The sequence below is a fragment of the Myodes glareolus genome, chromosome 12 (genome assembly GCF_982192425.1).
Source record: "Myodes glareolus chromosome 12, mMyoGla1.1, whole genome shotgun sequence".
In the NCBI taxonomy this organism is placed as follows: Eukaryota; Metazoa; Chordata; class Mammalia; order Rodentia; family Cricetidae; genus Myodes; species Myodes glareolus.
In genome coordinates, this window is record NC_142037.1 from 22,835,604 (window position 1) to 22,852,323 (window position 16,720).

General features: G+C 43.3%; 2 protein-coding genes across 3 annotated transcripts in view; both read right to left on the reverse strand.

Annotated features, from left to right (window-relative positions):
• LOC148120211 (calcium uptake protein 2, mitochondrial-like) overlaps positions 1-8,631 on the reverse strand; it is a 71,731-nt gene extending 63,100 nt beyond the window's left edge. Inside the window, 1 exon segment of the mRNA XM_087911854.1 lies at positions 8,532-8,631. Coding sequence (XP_087767980.1) covers positions 8,532-8,631 — 100 coding nt within the window.
• Positions 8,632-10,194: 1,563 nt separating this feature from the next.
• LOC148120213 (disks large homolog 5-like) lies at positions 10,195-16,056 on the reverse strand. Of its 2 annotated transcripts, XM_087912133.1 has the most exons (5): positions 15,942-16,056; positions 14,134-14,280; positions 13,312-13,495; positions 11,727-11,833; positions 10,195-10,995 (listed from the first exon to the last, which is right to left on the reverse strand). In XM_087912133.1, exons 2-5 carry the CDS (start codon positions 14,274-14,276, stop codon positions 10,911-10,913), a joined length of 519 nt encoding a protein of 172 aa, XP_087768259.1. In that variant the 5' UTR covers positions 14,277-14,280; positions 15,942-16,056; the 3' UTR covers positions 10,195-10,910. The 2 variants fall into 2 exon arrangements, with proteins under 2 accessions (XP_087768259.1, XP_087768258.1); XM_087912132.1 differs by lacking the exon at positions 15,942-16,056 and having other exon boundaries at positions 14,134-14,300.
• Between the last annotated feature and the right edge of the window lie 664 nt (positions 16,057-16,720).

The window sequence follows — 16,720 nt, forward strand, 5'->3', positions numbered from 1 at the left end:
ACCATGTCTCAGTGGAGGCCCAACTCCAGTCCCTATACTGGCAACACAAATTGAACCCACTGAATTATAATATATATTTTTTTTAAAAAAAAGTTGAGAAGGGTGGCGTGGGTGAATATGTCCAGAATATGCATATGTTATATGCATATATGAAAGTTTCAAAGAATTATATAAACACTTTCTCCTCTCAGTGCTGGGACTACAGGATTGAACCTGTGCAAATCTTCTGTTTGCTGCCACAGTCTACATGAGTTCATATGTACATCAGTCCTCTCGTGCCCAGAAGTCACTGTTTCCTTGGAGTCATGCATCACCTCTGGCTCTTAGAGGTTTTCTGCCTCCTCTCCTCATACCTCCCTGAGCCTTGTGGGGAGGGATTCAATCAAAACATCCCATTTAGGACAGAATGCTCCAATGTCTGTCACTTTCTACACGTTGTGCACTTGGGGGTTTCCCATCTACTAGAAGAAGCTTCTCTGGTGTGGATTAGGCAAAGTGCTGATCTATGGGTATAGCCAGCTGCCATCAAGAGATGTTTTATTGCTATGTTCCTTTATCAGAATAATAGTAGTAGGCATCCCAAAGACTGCGACCTACCAGTTTGGGGTTCTAAGCCACCTTGTCAGTGTAGGTCTGAGCTTTATCTCATGGAATCACAAAGTGGCTGGTTGCTCCCATAACATTTGTGCCTCTATTAAACTAGAATGTCTTACTGTTGTAAGTCACAGGTTTGTAGTTTGGTAATATTGCTGATTACCTTGATCTTTTGGTATCAAGCAGATTAGCTTCCACTACCATGAGGGCTAATCAATAATGGCAAAATTTCTAATTAGGCACTAACTCAGCTATTCCATATTTAATGATAGAAGTGAATGTTATTTTCAGCAATAGAGCCTTACTATCAGTTTATGGAAAGTAATCACTGGCATTGGAAATAACCTAATATATTTGGGGGTTTCCATGGGGCCTCCTTGGCCAAAAGCTCAGTAAGGTATCACCCATTCCTGGCACTGGAGGTTTTACTTGGTGGCATAAAATGTCTAGTTGTCTCCACTGTTATTTGGTAACTCCATTTAGATCCCTTTTAAACATATGTGTGTTTTAGGAATCTTCTACAGTAGTCGGTTTCCACATTGGTTTCTCAGACGTCCTGTAGAATCAGTTGCCCTCCCCACAGCCCTCCTTTACCCTCTTCACTCATCTCCTCCCATTTTGCTGTGATCCAGCTGCCCTCACTCCCCCTGACCGGCAGGGGAACTTCCTTGTGGTCTGTAATTGACAAGGATGTTTGTGTTCTTTCTGGCGGGTGGGGCTCCACAGAAGGGGTAGAGGTATAAAAGGTTGCTGGGCAAGTAAAGGTTGCTGTTCTTCCACCTGAAAAGAAGCCTCTGTGTCTCAATCCCGGCACCCCCAGCCAGTCTTGGCTATCCAGGCTGCGCTGGCTGCAGCACCATTTTAATTCTCCTAGTATCCTTGTCTTTCCACAACAACATATTCTATCATTTATTCCTTCGGGGAGTCTCTCCTTCCCCCACTCCCTTACTGGGTATCCAACTTCTGTGGTAATCTGGAAAATAACACATATATAGAAAGCGTAAAAGCTAACATCTACATATGAGAGAAAGCATACAATGTCTTTTAGGATCTATGTTACCTCGGTTGAGATGATGCTTTCTAGCTCTATTCATTTACCTGAGAATTTTATGATTTTTAATAGCTGAATAATATTCCATTGCCTAAATGCATCACATTTTCATTATCCATTCATCAGTTGGTGGACATCTAGGCTGTTACCTGTTTCTAGCTATGATGAATAGAGCAGCAGTGAACATAACTCAGCAAGTATTTTCATATTTGGGATATATAAACAAGAATGGCTTAGCTAGATCTTGAAGTAGATTGGTTTCTAGCTTCCTTGGAAACCATAGTGCCTAGAGAAGGTTTACTCCCACCAGCAATAAAGAAGTGTCACCCTTCTCTACATCATTGACAGCCCTTGCTTTATTTTATTGATATTGGCCATTCTGGCTGGTATAAGATGAAATCTCAAAGTACTTTTAATTTGCATTTCCCTGGTGGCTAAAGATGTTGAACATGTCTTTAAAGGCTTCTCAGCCATTTTTGTTTCGTTTTCTTGAGGGTTCTGTGCTTAGTTCTCTATCCCAAGATTGAATTGAGTTTTTTGTTTTCTTGATGTTCAGATTTTAATGTATATATTTTAGATATTAATCATCCATCAGATGACTAATTGATAGAAAGATTTCCCCCACTCTATAGGCTCCTGCTTTGCCCAAATGATAATGTCCTTTACCATATAGAAGTTTCTCAGCTTCATGAGGTTCCATTTATTAATCATTGGTCTTAACGCCTCTGCTATCAGTGTTCTGTTCAGAAAGTCTTCCTCTGTGCCAATGAGTTCAAGACTATTTCTCCACTTTCTCTTCTGTCAGATTTAGGATATCAGATCTTGTATTTATGTCCTTGATCTATGCAGTCATCCAGTTGTACTGGCACCATTTGTTGAAGATGCTGTCTTTTCTCCAGTGTATACTATATATTCAACACAATCGCCATCAAAATTCTAATACGAAATTGAAATAAAAATCTCCAACTTTGTATGAAAACACAAAAAATCAGAATATATACATTATTGATTTGTTCTTTTTATTAATAATTGCTATTGGTAGAGTAGCCATTTTGCAACATTAATCCTACTGATCAATGAACATGGGAGATTATTGCATCCTCTGATTTCCTCTTTAATTTTGCCCATAATTGCTAGTTTTTATTATACAAGTCTTTCACTTTCTTGGTTAGAGTTATCCCAAATTTTCTGTCTTTGTCTTAGATGATTTTGAAAAGGCTTTGTAATTCTTCAATCTTATTTTCTTCAGGTTTCAAGAACCATCTCTGTTTATTGTTGATTTTTTTGTAATTATTTTTGTTGTTTCTAGTTCAGTGATTTAAGCCCTCAGTTTACTTCTTTCCATCTATTCTTTTGGGGTCTTTCAAATATGGAAATAAAGCAGGATGAAAAACTGATAATTTTATTGGATACATGGTGTGGGAGAATTGTCTGTATTCTGTCAATCATGTATTTTAATAAAACGCTGATTGGCCAGGCAGGAAGTATAGGTGGGTCAACCAGACAGGAAGTAGAGGCGGGGCAATGAGAATAGGATAAGGCTAGGGAGGAAGAAACTCCCTAGGCACTCCTGCGCAGATCACTGAAGAAGCAACATGTAAGCTGCCCCCGCTGGAAAAGGTACTGAGCCATTATGGCTAACATAGATAATGATAATGGATTAATATAAGTTACAAGGACTAATAAGAAGCCTGACCCAATGGGCCAATCAGTTTATAACCTTATGGAGTCCTGTGTGTGATTTTCTTTGTTGCTTGTCGGCTGTTGGGGTACTGGGAGGGACAGAAACCCCAACAAGCTGGCCCTCATGCTACAAATGGCGCCAACGTGTGGACAACTGTATCCACATAAAGCCTAAGACAGCTTGGGAAGTAATTCTAGAACAAAATAACAGCATTATGCATGGTTTCTTGGTAGCAGCAATTTCTCGGGTCTGCCAAGTGCCCTCATCTAAGAGAGGCTTCCTGACTCAGCTTTAGCTGCAAAACCTTGCAGCTTTTAAGAGGTCCTGCCGCGAAGCACTTAAATGGTGTTGATGAAAAGCTGAACGCATGCTTTTCGGGTTTTCAGCAGTAGCAGGAAAAAAGCTGCGCTGTTTTAAAATGCCGGCTTTCTGGGCTGTCCTGTCAGGGCAATCTCTGACTCTTTCAGACAGGCAGTCCTACTAAGTGTGGTCTGTGAGCAGAATGCTCCAGCTTACTTGCTAACGAGGACCTTGAAACGCCATAGAGTTGTGGCAACAAAAATGGCTACAGCCAGTACCTCCGTAGAGGCTGAAAAGTTAAGGATCTAGCCTTCAAAGCCACGGCTTTCCGTATTGCTTTGTAAATTAAAGGCTCATGTGGTCAAAAAAGAGAGATATACAGTAAAGAGAGATTCAAAGATGAAGAAAACCTCTAAATAGTTTACAGTGTGTTAAAAATATATGCAGGCTAAAGGTTAAAGTCATTAAAAATAAAAAAGAAAGAAAGGGAGATATAGGGTGTGGTGGTACACACCTTTAATCCCAATGCCTGGGAGGCAGAGGCATATTGACCTCTGTGACTTCAAGGGACAGAGGTAGAGATTGACCTCTGTGACTTCAAGATGTGGTAGCACACGCCTTTAATCCCAATACCTGGGAGGCAGAGACAGACAGATCTCTGTGAGTTCAAGGTGTGGTAGCAAACACCTTTAATCCTAGCACTGGGGAGGTAGAGATAGGCAGATCTCTGTGAGTTCAAGGACAGCCTGGTCTACAGAGTTATTCCAGGACAAAGATATACAGAGAACCTGTCTCAAAAAGTAAAAGTAAAAATAAAAGAAATAGAGGTTAAAATAAAGATGGAAAATAAACAGAGAATCTTGATACTGTATGCTATTATGCTCTCTTTGAATTGTTTGAATGCTGAGGAAGGAGCAACAGCTGCTAAAGGACTGTTGTTTATAAATGCTGCTGAACTAACCCAAGATAGGTATTTTAAAAATACCTTGGCTTCAAAATTGAAGTCAAAAGGTATGCTACTTTGGAGAAGAGATTCTGCTTTTGTTTCCACAGAAAATGAGAGGCTCTGGATTTATTCAGAGTTAAGAAAAATCCAGTTTGAACAAGGGAGGCCACCTGAAAAATCTCCGACAGAAATAAATGGCCCAGATGTCTGAGTTCTACATCGATAACAGATTCAAGACTGTCGCCTGAGATGATCGAGACTCACAGGATGCTCCAGACAGGACTTGATTATAACCCTAAATTTTCTTTAGGTCCCCATAAGATTATCAGCGCCCCCCAACCAGCAGGAAGAAGCCTGAAATACTACGCCCACATTCCCAACAAATGGACTATGGGTATTTTCCTTTGTTAAAAAAAAAAAGAGGGAAATGGTGTCGGAGAATTGTCTGTATTCTGTCAATCATGTATTTTAATAAAACGCTGTTTGGCCAGGCAGGAAGTATAGGTGGGTCAACCAGACAGGAAGTAGAGGCGGGGCAATGAGAATAGGATAAGGCTAGGGAGGAAGAAACTCCCTCGGCACTCCTGCGCAGATCACTGAAGAAGCAACATGTAAGCTGCCCCCGCTGGAAAAGGTACTGAGCCATTATGGCTAACATAGATAATGATAATGGATTAATATAAGTTACAAGGACTAATAAGAAGCCTGACCCAATGGGCCAATCAGTTTATAACCTTATGGAGTCCTGTGTGTGATTTTCTTTGTTGCTTGCTGGCTGTTGGGGTACTGGGAGGGACAGAAACCCCAACAAGCTGGCCCTCATGCTACAGATACAAAAGCCAACCACTTCGCCATGCACATCACAGACACCAAGGCTGGAGAGTTTTCTACTTCTATGTTGCAAGGGCACCCTGCTCCCCAGGCACCTACAGCCTCTCCTCAAACCTGTCACAGGGCCTGGAGCCCCATTAACATCCTGAATCACATGTTCCGGTACAACATATGCCAGTTGTTGGTTGGTTAGTGCCAACTATAGTGTAGACATTAAAAACGCAAAATAATAAAGTTAGCTTCAAGTCACTCAATACAATTTAGGATGATTTATTCTTGTAGTGAGGGGCTGTGGGCAGGCCTGCTTTTCATCCTGCCCAGCTCCCGCACGGCTAGCTTAGCCCCAGAAATAATAACACATAAGTTGTATTCATTTAAATACTGCCTGGCCCATTATCTCTAGAGAGTTAGTTACTGGCTAACTCTCACATCTTGATTAACCCATTTCTAATAATCTGTATAGCACCACGAGGTGGTGGCTTACCGGGAAAGATTCAGCATGTTTGACCTGGTGGCTGGCTCCATGGCGTCTGCTTCATAGCCCTCTTCCCAGCATTCTGTTCTGTTTTCTCCGCCTACCTAATTTTCTGTCCTATCAAGGGGCCAAAGCAGTCTCTTTATTGACCAATGAAAATAACACAATAGACAGATAACCCTCCTCCATCATATTCTGTTTTTAGAAATTGAAATACAATTTTATCATCCCCTTTCTGTGGTTTCAGCACATGGTGATTGTCACAGAGAACCAGAATACACTGTGCTGCAGAGAAAAACAGATTGTAACACATTCACCCACAGATGGGACATCTACATTACACACTTTCCTCCCAAGGACAGAGGTGACCGAGGAAGGAGGGGTGAAAAGAATGTCAGAGACATATATGGGGATGACTACAAGGAGATAGTGTTTTCTGGACACACCAGGGCAGCTGCACACATGAACTCACAGAGGTTGAGAGCACAGATAAGACTTGCAAGGATCAGGGCAGACAGAGTTCCAGCAAGAAGGCCTGGTTACTGTCACAGAGGGGCTGTCTGTGAAGCTGAACTGTACCTATCAGACTACTGATTCAGCCCTTTTCCTTTTCTGGTATGTGCAATATATCAAAGCCCCTCAGCTACTGCTGAGGAGCTCCACAGATAACAAGAGGACAGAGCACCAGGTTTTCCACACCACTCTCCAGAAGAGCAACAGTGCCTTCCCCAGGCAGAGGTCCTCAGTGCAGCTGTGGGACTCTGCCCTGTACTTCTGTGCTCTGAGTGACACAGGGAGGGAGACTGCAGGGGAAGCTGCACACAAACCAAGGGTGCAGGAGGGCTGACGGGAGTGGCCCTGTGAGGGAGAGCTGTGTGCCTTCCCTAAGTGGGGTTTACTCAGCCTCCTAAAATACAGCAACAAATTTCAGATCCAAGTCCTAGAAAAGTTGGAATTTGTGGATACTCTGACAGGATAGGATGGAAGTCATTGCCAGAGACAACCCGGGATTTGAACAGAACAACAATGCTGCTCTCTCCCTAGGTGGAGGACCTCTCACAGAAAGCATCTCCAGGAAAATTCTGACAGGATTTATCTCTACCAAGATATCTTACAAAATTTAGTGATTGATGTTCCCCAGCAGTCTTCTGCTATTACTCCTCAAATTCATGTCCACATGACAAATATAGACTCCAGTCTTTAAACATCTGTTTCACTCTCAGTCCACAAGATATTTAGTTTCTTCCTTTCTTTGGTCCATGTTACAAATGGCTCAACCTAACTTCTGGCCTCAGTTATTTTTCTATTGCTGTAAAGAGACATCATGACCAAGATGACTTATAAAAGAGATCATTTAAGTGGGTTGCTTTTCTTTCTATGTATGTGAAAAAGTCTTTGCATTTTATTCATGGGTCACATGAATTAATGTTGTAAAAATGGCTATTCTACCAAAAGCAGTGTGTAGATATGATGCAATCACAATAAGAAGTCCTGGTAATCTGGTTTCCCTTTCCTACTCCAACAGTATTAGTTCTTAAGGTCTTTCATTGAGCTATTTGATCAATTTTAACTAATATTCTTTAGGGTAGCAAAGAGATAACTTATTCTACTACTTATTTTTCCCAGCACCATTTACTGAATGCTGCAGCCAGCGCAGCCTGGATAGCCGAGACTGGCAGGGGCGGGGGGTGGGGTGGGGATTGAGACACAGAGGCTTCTTTTCAGGTGGAAGAACAGTGACCTTTATTTTGCTCAGCAACTTTTTACACCTCTACCCCTTCTGTGGAGCCCCACCCGCCAGAAAGAACACAAACATCCTTGTCAATTACAAACCACAAGGCAGTTCCCCTGCCGGTCAGGGGGAGTGAGGGCAGCTGGATCACAGCAACTGAAGGTGTCTTTCACCATTGCATTGCTGTAGCTATATTGCTTTATGCGTCCTCAAGAGTAATTCCATTGGTCTGTGTGTCTCTTTCATTAATGTAAAATGTTGTTTTGCTCCCATGATGCTGTCCTACAAATAGATATTAGAAATTGTGATATCTCCTACCTTACTATTTCTACTCAGCTTTGACTATTCTGAGTATTTTGCAATTTCATATATTTTTAATGCTTTTATATCCCTGTAAATTATATAAAGTACTGGGATTTTAATATTGACATTATTAAATCTTCAGATTGTTTTCAGTAGAATATCCATTACACAAAATTAAAAGCAAGCAAACAAAATTCTTGTCAAGGAAGCTGTTGTGTGGCCCTGTAATCACACAGTATACCATTTAGTCCATACATGTGGTCTGATAAGACTTCTATGCCCCTGGTTTCTCTACACTATAGATAATGGACGTTCATTTATACCCTTCTTGAATATCCTGTTCATGTCTTGTGTCATTGATATCCTCAGCTTTAGATCTGCAGATCTGGGTCCTTCACATGCTCCGACAGTTCTTAGATGAAGAGGATGATAAGGTGGGATAACTCATAGCCCTGGTCTGTGCTTAGGTGGTAGCAGATTGGCTAGCTCACCACCTTTTCTCATCTCACCACCCAGGCCAGCTCTCCAGCACTGCCCCAGCTAGTTCTTCCAATGCAGCAGGCAGAGTGGAGAAAAGTCAATTCTCCTTCTCCCATGCCCTCACATCTCACTTACCTTCACTCAGACCACAAGGGGAGAGCTCTAATGTTTTGTCCTGGGGAGGTACTGGAATTACAACCCCAATTTCTGCCATGGGTGAGATCTCTTTTCCCATGGCCCAGAGGCCAACTCTCCCACAGCTACAGGTGCATATGCTCAGGTCAGGCAGACATCTTTCCCTCACCTTTGCCGACACAAGGTGGACGAAGTAGGGTGGACTCAGTTCTTCTGCTCTCACCCCCTCGGGGCCAGCTCACCTTCACCACCACTCTACAATACTCTATTGTGCTACTCAGTTCAGGTGCAGGACCCACTCTCCTGAGGGCCACAGTCGGTGAGGGGCAGCTCCCGGTAACTCTTTGTTAACTTCTCCTCTTTCAGTGGTAACAGGAGACATTGATATCAACATGGCCAAGGCTGTGGCAGCACACTGGATCCAGACATAGCTTTTGGCAGCAGTCTAGGCCTGGATGTCACCAGGGCCCTGGTTGACAGTGCAGGTCAATCAGATTGGTATGGACCCAGGAGCACCATGTCCCCAGGATGTGGTCCTACTCCAGAAATCTGCCCTGATTTGATGACAACCGGAGCATGAGACATCAACGCAGACTCTGACTGAAGCAGAGACATGGACCCAGACGGATGTGAGATTCCCCTCTGCATGCTGTGAATATGTTTTATTACCATTGACTAATAAAGAATCTGCTTTGGCCTATGGCAGGGCAGAATAAAGCCAAGTTGGAAATCCAAACAGAGATATATAGAGAGAGTAGGCAGAGTCAAGGAGAAACCATATAGCTGCCGAAGTGGACCGAACCTTGGTAAGCCACAGACTCACGGCAATATACAGATCAATAGAAAAGAGCTAAGAGAAATGTGCCTGAGCTATTGGCTGAACAATGTTGCAATCAATATAGTTTCTGTGTGATTGTTCGGGTCTGGACAGCCAGGAATGAAAGAGCGGCCACCGTTTATGCCAGCCAAGGCCCTCAGTATCAGTTTCTGCCCAGATGTCACTCTGGGCCTGAATATCAGCACAACACTCTAAGACACACATGCCCCCAATGTGAGCACATCCCTTTAACACCAACATGGCCACAGGTGGTGGCCCAGTCTTCAGGTGATTGCAAGGACCTCGCTGGTAAGAGGAATCACCGATACCAAAACAAACCCCCACATCTGTGTCAGAGCCATGGACTGGATATGGCCCTTGGTAGCAGCCCAAGCAAGGACATTATCATGGTCCCTGGTGGCAAGCGGGCCATGAATTTCTTTAATATTCCCTTAGTAAATGTTTTCATTTCCAGAGAGGCTTTACAGAAATACTATTGTGTTTCTCATTAATTTGGCATACATGATTATTTCATGAAATGTGTAAACAGAATGTTATATTTTATATATAAAATGTTATATTTTATATGACTATAAGGATACAGCATGAATACTTTTTCCATCATGCAATGCACCATCCACATTCACATCCCGGTGTAGCCCTGGCTGACTGTGAATTCACTATGCAGCCCAAGTTGGGCACTCAAGAGTTATGGTCTTGCAGGAGGTTCTGGGGCCACTGGAGTGAGACACCACACCCGAACAAAGAAATTGGTTTGAAGAGAGAAGAGTTGGAAATCACTTTTGTATTAATAAAAACAATCATTTTATTCAATAAGGACTTAAATGAAGCAGTCAATATAAATAGTGAATATCCTTTAAAAATACCAAAGCACAAAAAATCCAAAGAACAAACAAATATCAGAACCTCAAACCGTAACAAAGAAAATCAACAAAAGCAAAGCAAACAAAATTCAACCAAAAACGAAAGAAAAATTTAAACAAGCAGCCTTCTCTTTCTGCAGATTTAGCCACACAGACCTACATTGTCACTGGACATGTTTGGAAACATGGTAAGAAGGCTGTCACCAATTGTAAAAAGCATTTTCAAAGCTAGAATAGCCAGGTTTCCTTGAAGATTTGTGAGTCAAGGCCTCACCATCAGTAAGTTTGAGACCTGTTTCAAGAGCATTCTTTGTGGCCCTTTTGGGCAGTTTTTGATGGATATACTTGGAGATGGATCACGTGGAGGTCAGCTGGTATTTGCCTCATTGGTAAGTTCACAGATATAAGGGGGTGTCTTTTGAGGAGGAGGCCTTGATCCGTGGGTGTAGAATGTCATAGGTTCAAGGCATCTTAGACTTCTTGGGCCTCCTCAGATTTCTCAAGATCTGCTATGTGAGAAGAAAAAGAAATCAGACCAATAAGCAGCCTGGCTGGGCCACCAGCTAGAAAACAATCAGGATCCATTCATACTGGAAGCCAAGGTCGAGAACTCCCAGTCCCCCCAATGCCAACTTTGCTGGGGATGGGATGGAATGGTGGCTCACTTGCCTGTGAGACTTAGACCTGCTGTGGCAGCTCTGTCTGCAGCAGGCTCTCATTCTGGGCTGTGACCTGTTCCGACTCAGACTGGAGATTTTCTGACCTAGAGGAGGAAGGCGGTTAGGGGGAAAACCTGGTGAGGACCTGCTCTGTCATCTAGTGATCTGAATCCGTTCTATTCAGCTGGACAATCCAACATGACTTTTCAGCTGAGGACATTCCCTGCATTTCCCAAGGGAGAAGGGTCAGAGTACACCTGGGCCTGGATTTTTTCTCAGTTTTAAGAATCTTCTAGAAGATGAACTGAGAACTACACTGTGCTGAGCAAGAAAATACAGCACATTTCTCCAGTGGTATAGATTTTGGAAAAAAATAACAGTGTAGCAATGTCAGCGTAACGGTTCAAGACATATGCATGGCCTTGGTTAGATACCAGGTGAGTTGAGCAACCGGGTAAACTCAGTGTAGACCCTCTAAAGGTTATGTTCTGGAAGGAAAGTAAAGTGACAGGAGCACACCCTATCCTCCACCACTAACCCTCCTCCTGCTAGGTTTAGAACTACCAAAGGGAGAATTATGGGGAGAAACAAACAGATACTGAGAAGATACCAGAGAGCTCGGAAGGGAATAAGGCGTAAACAGTGCCCAGAAAAACTAAAAAAAACAGTGTTTCCTGGTGAAGTTCTTGTTGACTGGACCAGCACAATACCCTAAGGTGTTCTTTCCTTGACTGAGGCTGAGAGACATCCAGAAAGTGAGAATCCCAAAAAGGACAGAGATCTAGGTACAGGAGACCTACATGGTTCTAACTGCTCCTCCCAGCTGGGCTCCTACCTCATCTTGGGGACACTGATTTGATGCTGCAGCTTTTCCCTTTGCTGGGTCACCAGCTCCTTCTGCTTCAGCAGGTTCTTCAGTCCTTCATCCAGGCTTTTTTGCTCCTGTTCATTAGGAGATTGAATTCTCATAGGAGGGCTGCTCACTCATGTACGTACATGAATTCATGAACACAAAGAAATACATGTATGTACACATAGAAGCACACTGTAATACAGTAATGTGTTTGATTTACCAGTTAGTGATAATATAAAGAAAATCACCAGGGTTACTGTTGAGAAGAAGGTTAACCTTTGCTGAATGAGAGAAACACATGGGCATGAGAGATAGGCAGCTCAGTCATTGAAATGTCCACCCTGTCAATCTAATTCACAGACAGGTGGAGCTCTGGAGTCCTGGCTCCTTAGCCAACTGTGCTTAGGAAGTTTCCCAGGCTGTGGAGTATAGGAATGTTGTAACAATTAGAGGACACAAAACAAGACAGAAGATCCACCTTGGAGAGTAGAAGAGATCCCAAGAGTACTGGCCAGCCAGATTAAGTAAGTAAAACAGAAATTTTCATGATCCCTGAGAGGTCTGGGCTCAAGGGAATAAGGGAAAGAACAGCAGAGGACAACAACAGTATAATCTGTTATATGTACATGTTATATGTATATGTTATTATATGTACAACACCCACCATTCTACACATCTACACATGCATGTATACATCACAAAAGGGCCACATAAAACATGAGTGAACAGGAAAAAATGAAGATATCACACTGAATGAACAGTTGAATTTAGACCATGCACACCAGGCTTCTCTACTGAGACCCACAGCACTGCTGTCCATTCCTTGGGGATTAAAAATCCCTAGGGGCACACACAGCTTGCTTAAACTGTGCTGAGGTGGTTAGAGAAAGTTCTCTTGCAGCCTCCCCTCTGTCACCCCAGTCCTCAGCCTCTAAACGTCCTCCTGCATCTATGGTCATCCCGTCAGCTCCAGACTGGAAGCTCCAGCGCAGGGGAACTGTTCCACACCCCCCACAGATAACAGGGTTGACAAGCTGCTACTCAGGCTTCTGTCTGTGTGAACCAAGAGTTGAGCAAAGGGAAGAGAAGACATTGGGATACAGAAGAAAAGAGAATATCACATTCATGCCCCCCCCCCAAAAAAACATGACAATGAGAACCACCCACTTGCATTGGCACTGGGCTCTAGTCCTTGCAAGCTGTATTCTACCTGTGATCTCATGTGACCCCTGCAAAGGAAATGAGCCACTGGCTGCTGAACTCATCAATGAAAGCTCTGTTCTATTCCAATTAACTCCCTCTGACCATAATGACATGTAGGTGTGTGATATGTAACTGATCCATCTCCCTCAGTGGACTCCAGCATCCAGCAAAGCAGGAGGTTTGCCTTCCAATCTCCAGTGTCTTGCAAGAGAATAACTCTCCAGAGAGACTTGTGAATGATCACAGAAATCAACAATTGGGTGGTAGTAGGTGGTCGTCTGGATGGGTGGGTGGATGGCTACATGACTGGCTGGCTGTTTATGGTTGGACTAGTGGACAGTGTGACTCCGCTGCCTCAGCCTACCCGCTGCTGCTCAGCACAGGGGTCACAGACCGTCTCACGGACCTCCTTCAAGAGCCTCTTCACCTCCTCGCAGGTCTCTTGCAGTGCAATCTGCTCCTCCCGCAGCTTTCTCTTCTCAGCTCTCAATACATGTGTGCTGTTCTTCAGCTCAGGCAATTCTTGTGCCATCTGACTGTGAAGGCAACTGAACCACCACCCAAAAATGATGAGCCCCATCCATCCTCCATTTGCCATCCCAACCTCCAAGCACCACCAGCCCAGAAATGTTGCACACCCCAGACAACCCAAGACTAGAGCTCACAGGACCTAAGATCACTCAGAGGCAGGCCAAATCCAGAGAAAAAACAAATTCCAGAAAGATTCAAACTTTCTGGAAACCCTAACACCAAAACTGTTACTGTGTGCCTGAGAGCAGGGTGCAGCCCACACCTTTTCTTAACTCTTCATGGTATGGGGAAAGCATCAGCAGGTAGAGAGCAAACACTCTCTGAAGGAGGACGGAAGTCCCAACATTCTGTCTACAGGTCCCATGGAAACCAGATCTGCGAAACCACTTCCAGAACCCCAGAGACCCGGGGCTTCATGACACCCCCTTCATGGTGCAAATCATTTTCCTATCCAGGGGGGCTCCTATCTAGGACATCACTGGGAGAGGCTCACTGTCTTTCACACTCAGCAAAACTGAGTCCCAGAGGCACAAGTTCAAGTGCTCCAAGTCAGGTTTCTTGGTAAGAGGCAGTCGGGCTAGAACCAGAACCCTCCCTTTGGGTCAAAGACAAAGAGGGCAGAATCAGTCTCTCCAAAGCTATATCAGGTCCTTACCTGTAGGTTTTGTTCTCCTTTCTTAGCTGCTTGCACTTCTTCAAGGCATCGCTGATCTCCATGGGCCATTTCTGCAGGTCCAACATCACCTGCTTATGCTCCTTTTCCCGCATCTCAAGAGAATTCATCCTGTGGTAGGGCATGGCCCTGGGAGAAAAGAACCCCATGAACACAGAACTCAAGAATCGTAAGAAATCAGGCTGTGCCCTGGACTACCCCTGCTCAGTGGATGCCACAGCCTGGCACCTATACACTGGGGCCTCCTTCAAGAGCCTCTTCACCTCCTCGCAGATCTCTTGCAACGCAATCTTATTTAACTTACTATCCTGTCCCCAGGCCAGAAGAGGGAAGGTGTCCAAAGGGAATTATCCAGGGCTACATGAGCACCCTCAGCAGGCTTGGAGCTTTAGATTAGCTCTCTAAGAATTTTCCATGAATCTGTGCCACATATCTGGGCCTGCCAGAACCTATAATGGCATTTCTCCTGAGTTCAGAACATGGATTCTCCTTCCTAGGTTCTTATTGCTACACAGAATGCCAGAGCACAGGATCAGTACTTCCAGGGAGGAGACCCAATTTCAGGATGGCTTTATAAACTCCACAGGGGGTTCCAATGCTGCACCAAGTAGAGCACAGTGGCCAAGAGCTGTGCTGTTCAAAGTGTGGCTCCCTGGCTTCAGCACTGGCATCCCCTAGAAACTGTGAGGATGGCAAAACCTCAGTCTCTGCCAAAGACCTCAGGCTCCCAGAAGGACACACTCCCCACATATTCCTCTACCCCCAACCCCCATCCTTCAAATAAAGAGAGACCAGGGTGTCCCTGAACTGACAGAAAACAGTCAGACTCTGCTTCATGAGTGCAGGTATTAAAGGTGTGCACCAACATGCCCAGCCTCCTATTGCTGTTTGTCCTGCCTCTGTGTTCTCCGGATTTCAATGTGTCAAACTGGCAGACTGATGAGGCCTAGGGCTGGAAGTTAGCAAACATCCTGAGACTGACACTCATTTCCACTTATGATATACTCTTAACTATTTGTGTATAAACATATTCATTCTGGGGACAGGAAAGATGGCTCAGTAGTTTATGACACTTGTTCCTCTTGCAGAGACCTGGACTTGATTACAGCACCCACACATTGGAACACCAATTCCAGGGGATTGAATGTTGTCTTGGGTGTCTGTGGGCAACACACACACACAAGGTGAACGGAGAGAATGCATGCAAAATATTTATGCACATAAAATAAATCAGTTTAAAACATCGTATGTATGTTAGGTTCACTTATGTTAACAGTTATGGCTCCAGGAGTCTTTATTATTTATTCTCTGTATTCTATGAGTCCTCCACAACTGTGATAAAAGTTACTCACTTTCTGATTTTTGTTTCCATGGTCTAATTTGTTATCACTTACCCCTTAGAACAGGGATTCTCAACCTGTGAACCCATTTGGGGATCACAGGACCTTTTTACAGAGGTCATCTAAGGCCTTCTGAAAACACAGATACCGACATTACGATTTGTCACATTAGAAAAATTACAGTTATGAAAGAGCAGCGAAAATTGTATTACGGTCAGGATCAATGCATGAAGAACTGTGTCAAATGGTCACAGCATTAGAAATATTGAGAACTACTGCCTTAGAAGGTGACAGGCTAGCATGGGTATTCCCAGGAATGAGAGTTGAAGGAGGTGAAAGATATGTTCAAGGATTTGTTTGTCTTCTCTGACATGATTTGCAACTTGGAAACACAAAGTCATCATTCTCCTCACAAGCAAATATGTTACTTTTCAAATCAACAGGAATTACCATAAAGCATGAATTTCTTTGAGAGAACTCAGGCAGTGCTTCTCCTGAAGAACTTAAGTCCATCACTGATATACTTAGCTCTTCTTGCTCCCTCTTTTTCCTTGCGGCGATCTTCTTGGAATACAACATTTGTTTCTGTATCATTTGCAATAAAAAGACAGAAGATCAACTTTCCTGGTTTGATTGGGAAATGAACTCTTGATTTGGGGTGCACAATTTCAAAACTATTTTGTTCCTTATCAGGACAGGGTGTTGAAACATGAAAAGTAGAAAATATTACTTAAAAGTGAAATATCTTCTACTATGCTTAGCTATTTACAAATTACTAAGATATCATCTTAATTAAAAAATATTTTTGCAAGCTAGATTGAAAAAATCATGAACTGAGAAATTTGGCCTTTCCCTGTGACTGAGACTAAACTGAACTCACTATGTTTTAAAAGTTGTGAATCTTATATAAGATGATTATTAATTTTAATAGCCCCCTTTCATCAGTACTTCTCTTCTATGTTTGGGAGGCAAAATGCATATTGTTTTCCACTTATAAACAAACTCTCACTTACTAGTGTCCTCCATACCATAGTATCTGTGAAACTGCTTTATAGAAACCCATTTTTTCTGCTGAGTCCCATTCAAAAGTCATTAATATCAACTTCTGATTCACACAACTCTAAGGCTCCAGGTTACAAACAGGATCCCTAATCTCCAGCAGCTCACGGTGATGAGGTGAACTGATGTGTTACTATGAACACATTGACGTCTAATTATAACCCTAAAAT

Excerpts from the sequence above, each read along its gene's own strand:
- LOC148120213 (XM_087912132.1), bottom strand. The coding sequence starts at position 14,300 with ATGGGGTTCTTTTCTCCCAGGGCCATGCCCTACCACAGGATGAATTCT. Across the intron at positions 13,496-14,133 it reads AAGGAGAACAAAACCTACAG|TTGCCTTCACAGTCAGATGG; the intron begins GTAAGGACCTGA and ends GTGGTGGTTCAG. Across the intron at positions 11,834-13,311 it reads CCTGTGCTGAGCAGCAGCGG|GAGCAAAAAAGCCTGGATGA; the intron begins GTAGGCTGAGGC and ends CCTAATGAACAG.